At 35.9% G+C, this 8503-nt stretch overlaps 2 protein-coding genes across 2 annotated transcripts; both read right to left on the reverse strand.

Moving 5' to 3' along the window:
* Positions 1–330: 330 nt before the first annotated feature.
* On the reverse strand, positions 331–3517 carry LOC119992204 (U-box domain-containing protein 10-like). Its single transcript, XM_038838870.1, has 4 exons — positions 3016–3517; positions 2237–2353; positions 1722–2153; positions 331–1628 (listed from the first exon to the last, which is right to left on the reverse strand). Exons 1-4 carry the CDS (start codon positions 3343–3345, stop codon positions 558–560), a joined length of 1950 nt encoding a protein of 649 aa, XP_038694798.1. The 5' UTR covers positions 3346–3517; the 3' UTR covers positions 331–557.
* A 1335-nt stretch (positions 3518–4852) lies between these two features.
* Positions 4853–6688, reverse strand: LOC119990490 (MYB-like transcription factor 4). The gene is made up of 3 exons (XM_038836431.1): positions 6468–6688; positions 6150–6279; positions 4853–5467 (listed from the first exon to the last, which is right to left on the reverse strand). Exons 1-3 carry the CDS (start codon positions 6595–6597, stop codon positions 5155–5157), a joined length of 573 nt encoding a protein of 190 aa, XP_038692359.1. The 5' UTR covers positions 6598–6688; the 3' UTR covers positions 4853–5154.
* Between the last annotated feature and the right edge of the window lie 1815 nt (positions 6689–8503).

An 8503-nucleotide genomic window follows, 5' to 3' on the forward strand; every position in this document is an offset into this window, starting at 1 on the left:
TTCGGATTTCCCCTTTTTATACGAGGTAAAATCAAAATCTTTCCTTTTATGGATGGATATTTTTATACGTATTTATCTCAACAACTAATTTATTATGATTTCTTTATTTATAATTTTTTTAAAAAAATATATGCATAATATATATTTGATGAATTTTGCTTATAATTCGATTTGATTCAATTCATTTTGATAATTTAGTTTGATTCAATCTTTACGATAATATATATACTCAAACTACAAAACTATCCATATTATATGTCTTAAATAAGGCACTTATAATGTTTAATCATGGGACGCTAAACGAAAAACATAAAAGATCTCTAAAAGAGATTAAGGAAATGCAATCTTCAATGATGAAATTCATAGATCAAATGTAATTTTTACACCAGGGAACGAAAAATCAAATGAAATAAATATAAAGAAAGCAATGAGAATGGCTTTCATCCTCAGCTCACAGGCCAAAGGTATGGTGTGGCAATCAGAGTCAAATAATTGGAATTAATAAATTAAAAGAACTAGAAAATAAGTTAGAAAAGCTCTTTGCTTCACTTGAGCAGCTATGGCTGCTGTAACTTACGAAGATGTTCTAACAATGAAGTGGCCTTTCGCTTGGCTCTCTCCGTGCCACTCCTAGCAAGTTCCGTCAAGGGCATGACAGCACCTAGCCTACTAATACAGGCAAGATTATCAGTTTCTTTCTTGCACAGAGTAAGTAAGATCGCAGCTGCATTCTCTTTGTTGCGCGGCAGACCTGCTCTCAAAAGATCTATCAGAACAGGAAGGGTGCTAGCCTTTACAATAGCAACCTTAGCCTCTTGGTTGCTAGCAAGAACTGATAATATAGCCAGAGCCTCATCAACCATGCAGTTTCTTGAATCTATCAACATCTTCAACAGTGCCGTAACAATCCCTGACCTTACAGCCCGACCCTTGTTGCCTTGATAGATGCACAGATTGAACAATGCTGTTGCAGCATCTTTCTTCCCACGGGTACTTCCATTTTGGAGCAATTCTACCAATGCAGGAATTGCACCTGAAGCACCAATGATTATTTTATTCTCATCTGCAAGTGACAAGCTAAAGAGGGTTGCTGCAGCATTCTCTTTTGCTTCCCTGCTTCCAGCTCTCAGGACTTGGACAATCGAAGGAATAGCACCAGAAAGCATTATTAGGCCTTTATTATTTTCAAATATGGAGAGGTTAAGAACGGAAGTAACTGCATTTTCCTGTATCAAATTGTCATCTGCAGTTAAAAGGCTAACCAAAACTGGAATTACTCCTGCTTCTGCCAGGAGTATCCTGTTATCTGTGCTTCTCTTGGATAGTGATCGGATTTCTGCCACAGCAGCTCTACACTCCTCAATTGACCTGCTTGAGAGCTTGCGAACGAGTGTTTGGATGGCTTGCACGTCACCACTAACATCATGAAAAGATCCATCGATCTTTTTCATCTTCCCATTTGATAATCCAGTTGGCTGCTCAATATTGTGCTCAGTACACCACTGAGTTACTAAACTTCTCAAAACATAATTGGGGGTTAGTGTTAAATTTTCTAGCTTCTGCTGAGTTTTTGGGCATGTTGCATTGCCACTATCTATCCATCTTTGAATGTAAGATCTCTCATATGTCTGCAAAATCATCAGAAAGCAACTTTAGGAGGCAAACATACAGACATATTGAATGCACATCTGTTAAATTGATAATTGGATAAGGAATTTCACCTGTCCAGTGGCCACAATAACAGGATCCCTCATTAGTTCCAAAGAAATAGGGCACAGAAAATCATCAGGGATTACAAGTACATCTTGTGTTTTTACTTCCTCTGCATTTGTACTTGATGAGTTCTCTTGCTTGGCAGCATCAATGTCCTTCGACAAAGAGACATCAGATGATGTAAAAGAGTTCTTTGCACTTTCCGGTATATTAACCATCTGATCTGCTCCTCCGCTCTTATGAACATTACTTTCGGGAACCATGTCCAACTTCTCTGTAACTTCATGGTTGTTACTGGCACTATGCTCAATCATCTTGCTTGATTGTACCCGATCCAATTTTCCGTCCAATGGCTGGTATGTGGCGTAAGAGATCATTTTCGCATTACTACACCCGTATCTTTTTGCAGCTCTCCTCATCTGCGTTCTCACCAATTGAACCTAGCATAAAGAAGACATGTCAAGGCACATTGAGCTGTCCAAGAAAAGATAAAAATAAGCAACTAATATTCCTTGACTGGTACCTGTTCTTGAACTTCCTCTGAGACGTCAAAATGTTCATATGGTATGTTGCCAAGCGCTTTCTCCAATTTGGACGTCACACATTGAAATTGAAAAGCAATTCTCTTGCCCGCTCCATCCTAAAATAGAGATGAAATAGATTTCAGGGACATAATCACAAAATTATTTACGGTAATCTGCATGACCACAAGATAAATTAAGGTAGTTTTATTTCTGAATATTTGCACTAAAGATTGGCTTTTTCAACAAGAAAGTCCACAATGTTGTAGATATAAGGCATGCTACATATTGGGTTTGAGTTACCAGTACTGATTTTGAGCACACATATTGATGTTTGATCATCAAGTAATGATGAATATGGTTCAGCTGTACCAATCAAAAATAGATGATCATTGATTTAAATCATAACAATGCTATCTAATCTAAACGGAAAACGGGTCGGAGTTATTGCAGTTGGTGCCTACTTACCTACAGATTCTTACAGAACAGATTATTTCTTTTTTTGATCAACCAGAAAACTGAATGGTAGGTATTACATCAATACTACAATGTCATCCCGAGTAATAAGTTCATATTATTAAAGCCTGTTAATTTTTCCAACCAATGTGAGTATTAGCAGCTTCAATACAACGAACAAGAAATATCAATTATTAATTGATATTGCAAAACACAGCAAATTCTACATGATGGAATCTGCTTCGTCAAGCCAAAATCACCAAATTTACACATTACTTGTTAGGCGATTTCGGGAAAAACAGGGAGGAAGAGAAGAAATGCTTACAGAATTGTTCTTAGAGCTGTAGGAGCTCGCGAATGATAGCAGGCGCTTAGCGGCTTGAAGCCCCAGTAGCAGATCGGATCCCCAATCAGATATAGTAGACACATCGAACGGCTCAGAATTCTCCTTGAAGTCCCTAATCTCCTCCAGTAAATGAGTCAACAACGCAATCCGATGGACCAGATCCGTGCAATCCTTCTTAAACAATGGCGGTTCTTTACCGTCATTGCTTCCAACGGAGAATGCAGAGATTTCCTGCACCAAGTCGAGTAGCGCCGGCTCGCCTCCGCCGGCCATTGCAAGCGAAATCTTGCTTAGCTGTCCCCCTTGCATTCTTCTCTGTATTGGAGATACATGAGCAAAGCAGGACAAATGGGGAAGGGAAAATTCATTGAATTTGAGTCTTGTACTCAAAATGTAGAGAGAAACTTGTTGGAATAGAAAGCGAGATTCGCGGGACAAGGTGATTGCTGTTAGAGAGAGACAGAAAATACAGTTGGATTTGGAATATTATTATGAATTTTATGTTAAATACACCAACAACAATATATATGTATAGTTGACATAGCAAGAGTAGATTCCACCGTCTACATGTATACCCTTAATTTGTGACCACGCATCAATTGTTTTTTTTTTTTTTTCAATAAGCACCAAATTTAACCATCCAACTATCAATCGAACAATTGAATGGTAAATTTCGAATCACATCAAATGTAAATTCAATCGTCCACATAATTTGTGACCACGCATCAATTGTGCACCCACCCAGTTGCCCCCTAAACAATAGACTAGTAAACTCTAGGACACATCAAATGTAAATTAGACTATCTACATGTATAACCTTAATTTGTGATTACACATCAATTGTGTATGAGTGTATCCACCCAGTTGTTCGTCGGACAATTGATTGGTAAATTCCAGACCACATGGAAGATTCTGCAATCTCGTGGATCAGTTGAGACCTGGGTCGAGATCTAGTGTGAGAATATAACGCAGGGTGACATTCGCACACGTTGGACTGAGTAAAGGTTGATCTCGTAAATTATAATAATAGAAACACCCAGGAAGTTTGAACTCACGAACTTTCGTTTTCGCTAAGATAGTTATCATCTCAGTCAACCACTCATTTTTAATTGTGTCAGCAGCTGCTAGGCTGTAAAGAAACTCTTATTATTCGTTGGAGACTTTGTTATATTTATCCAATACAAATATATAATGTTCAATCATTGAATCGCAGTTCTAGAAAGACTAGTTTGAGTCATTGAAGGTCGTGCTTACAATCTCAGAGATGTCTAGGAATTGAGTTTTTTTCACCAAAATCCAATCCGATCCGATCATAAAAACACACCACATAATCTTTTTATCAAGAATCCAATGTGGGGTCGATGAGGATGCAATGCAACTATCAACTATGTACCGTACTGATGTGGACATCAAATTTTCCTCAAATAATTTATAAGTAGAAAATATGTGGTGGTGGTGGGGTTGTTCTTTGTTACAGAGACGTGATGTCAACCATTGTGGCCATCTCATGAACTGAAAACTCCCGTGAATTCATGTAGAATGTTCAAAGAATACGTTTGTTTGGTATAGTTTATTTGTTTGGTATCATATAGAATGTTCAAAGAATACGTTTGTTTGTTAGGTATCGTTCTTGATTACTAAAAAAATAAATAAACTATTTCTTTTAAATTGATCAAAAGAAAGCTTAGTAATCTCCAATGTTTCAAATGATAAGTTTGTATAATATGGTTGTTAGTTATAAAAAAAAGTAGACAAACTATTTTTTTAAAAAAATTAATCAAAAGAAAGCTTTAGTAATCTCCAATGCAACAAAATATACAAGCAGCTAGATCCAAATTATTTTTTAATTGAACTGTAGTCTTTGTCCAAGATTTTTTTGTAATTGCCATTTAAATTCCTTGTTGATGTTGTTTCAGATTGATAAATATAATAAAAATACTAAGGATCCAGTGTTTTTTTTTCCTGTTATCTCAAATGTTGAGATGGACGCACATGATTCATGTGAAATCATGGTCCCACATGCCCCAATGATCCATATGAAATTGTGTGCGTTCATCTAAACATTTGAGATAGAAACACAAGAATCCGTAAGACTAAGCGGGCTGTAAATATAATGATTCAGGTGATTGTGAGGTCAAGATTTAGGTCAGGCAACCCACTATCTTCCAAGCAAGAACTCCCACTCCCAGCATCCGATACTTGTTGCACATCATTATCTTCAACACAGATCTTCATTGACTGATTGGCAGCAGGTAATGTTGCACTATCGATTAGCAGGTTGTTCTTGCGAGAGGGAAAAGATTGAAGGGTCAAGCGATGGTTATTGGGATCAATCCCCATGGTTATAAGCTTTCTCATCAAATGCGAGTTCCAGTAGTTCTTTACTTCATTGTCTGTACGTCCTGGCAATCTACCCGCTATCAATGACCACCTGTCAATCAATCCATATATATAAGTAAACTAATCTTCAAGACTTCAACTAGTATTATATATGAATATGCATGTATATAATTAGCTAGGAAGATGTTAAAATTCCCTGTCAAAACACATTGAATGTATTATCCGCTTCGGATCACGAGCCGTACGGATTTTTCTTCATGAGATGTCGAGATTGGTACTTAATTAGGCCTATAAAACGTTCTTCAATGTGAGAGGAGCTAAGTTTTGTTTATAAACCACTCGTTTCAATGTGAGATGAGATGAGCTGAGCTTTGCTTATAAACAACTCGACAGGGTTATGCTAGACATATATGAGATTTCAATCTTGACACTCTTTCGCGCTTGTGGGATGGGTTGATTATATAACAACTAGACACGTAGAGACCCGTCTAACTGGATCGAGACATTGGTCCAATACCATGTTGAAATTCTCAATCCAAATACATTGAAGATATTATCCACTTTTGGCCACCTTCTTGTACGGATTTGTTCTTCAAGGCCGTTGCTATTGGTACTCAGGCCTAGAAAACGTGTCGTGATCAATGTGATAAGTGTTGGTCGTTACTTGTAAACCAATTGGTTGAGTTACGTCAGACCGATATGAGATTCTCGTCTCGACAAAAGAGGAAATTATAATTGATTAATTAACTATAAAGTTCATCAATTAATCTCACCGATTGCCAAGGAGTGCATGAAGCTTGATGATAAGATCCTCTTCGTCCTCCCCAAAGTTGCCTCTTTTAAGGTCTGGCCTTAGATAGTTTATCCATCGCAGCCGACAACTTTTGCCACAGCGAAGCAGACCTATACATATATTGGCATAAGTACATAAATTATATTACTTTTCAAGAGTTTTAAAACTTTTTTTAGCAGATTCAACATGCCAAATTAATTAATTAATATAATGTTTATTTTTTTCATCATATATATATATATATATATATATATGTATGTATGTATAACAATTTGAATTATGTTGAATTGATATATACCTGCAGATTGAGGGAGAGTCCGCCAGCAACCCTCGCCGTGTTTGCGAATATAATCGATGAGCTTCTGGTCTTCTTGCTTGGACCAAGACCCTTTGTTTGTGTCCTGCTTATCGCAACAAGGCTTTCTCATTCTACAAAATCGATCGTTCTCTTTTAGAAATGGAGATTAAACAACACATATATCATGCAAAGACACAAGGCCCAGATAGCAATGGAGGTATATATGTTTTATATATATATATACGAGGATATATAACTAGGTATTTGGATACTGGAGAAGAAAGAACGAAAGAAAGGGTTGACTTGGACTGGTGGTTTGAGCATGTGTGTGTGTGTGTAGAGAGTCAGAGAAAGATTGGTAGGGTATAATATTGTTATTGGCACTAGGTAGTTGTGTGTTTCATATATGTTAGTTGTATATTGCCGTTAAGTATAACTCCCCATCCAAACCGTGCTCATCGACATGATGATAGATTGAGAAAGAGAATATCATATGTTTTATTTAGGTGGAAATCCCATTTTAAGGATACGTTTTTTATATTATTTTTTTTTGGAAATCTGCATTGTCACATGCATGCTTTTACGTTGACTGATAGTTTTCATTTATTTTTCTTATATACTGATAACAATACACTCCTTTAACAAACAGTCTACGTAGTCTTGGCTTCTAAAACATATCCAGAGCTGACCAATGAATAAAATCCCTCCACCTCTAACATGTTCATTTTTTTATTAGGGTTTGGCCATTTGGAAATTTATTTTGAGTTATTGGATTGTGTTTATTGTCTATGAAAAAATCTCTATTCTTTTTTTTTTTTTAAATTGAGAACAATTTCATACAAATTTATCATTTGTACATTCAATATGAGTTTAAACTTGGGAGTCGAGCCGTCAAATCCGCATGTACAAAATACAATAAGATGTTCAGGACTGTAGATCAACAATCAACAAATACAATAAGATGTTTCCGGTGGTTTTAGCCTTTTAGGTGCATTTAGCCGCATTGTCATAAGCAATCTAACACCTAATAATTAGCTACTAATTAACTGTGTTATCCAACGAATGCACCTTTTAATTTATGTTCAAAAAGCGACCTAATTATCTAGCTTGAATAATGATAAAATAATTTCCCTTAATAATGGCAACATGGATTAAGTTTGTCTCATCATTGTCATGTTGGTTGCTATTTAATTCAATTTATTATTACCTCAATTTTACTTAAATCATGGTTAATACTAAAAATTAGGGGTGTTTGCGATCAATTTCGGTCGGTTTTTTGAGATTTTTTTGACATGAAAATAACTGATCAAATGGTCGATTTTGTCGGTTTTTTGATTTTTTATTGGTTCGGTTTGGTTTTTAGTAGAGAAATATGCAACTTTGTATTATAAAAAACCGACCAATCATTTCGGTTTCGGTTTCGGTTTGGACGGTTTTTTTGAACAACCCTACTAAAAATACTATTAACCCTAATACTAATCATGGAGACAATAATCCTAATGCTCCTATCTCTTAGATTAGTATTGGTTATCAAGAATATTTAATTTATAAGTCATTTTAATTAGAATTAGAATCCATGAGTCCTTTTTTTTTTTCTCTCTTTTGGAATGATAATCTGTAAGTTTGATGGATCGATCTAATAAATAATTGACTCTTTGTTGTGGTAAGAGTCGTATATTTGATTGGTAGTTTTAGTAACTTAATTGGACTGTTATCTCCATCGGTCTTTCGACTCTCTCAATATGTCAAACTCACATGATGCAGTAATTCAAAGTATTCAAAGGGAGACTCCATTTGTCTGATTAATGGGAGTTCATGTAAAGGATAATACCTTAGTAATTGTTAATGCAACATGTTTTCATCATCCATATGCCGTTTTCGAAGAAAAATATGATAATTTAACATAGTTTTGAGAAGAAATTATAGCGAATTCCTACAAATTGGAAATGCAGCCCCCAAACCATTCCTAGATTGAAGGCAGAGCATACCAATTAATTGATGAGCTTGTTTGGAACATATCTGAACTAAAATTACCT

The sequence above is a fragment of the Tripterygium wilfordii genome, chromosome 22, assembly GCF_013401445.1.
Source record: "Tripterygium wilfordii isolate XIE 37 chromosome 22, ASM1340144v1, whole genome shotgun sequence".
Lineage (NCBI taxonomy): Eukaryota > Viridiplantae > Streptophyta > Magnoliopsida > Celastrales > Celastraceae > Tripterygium > Tripterygium wilfordii.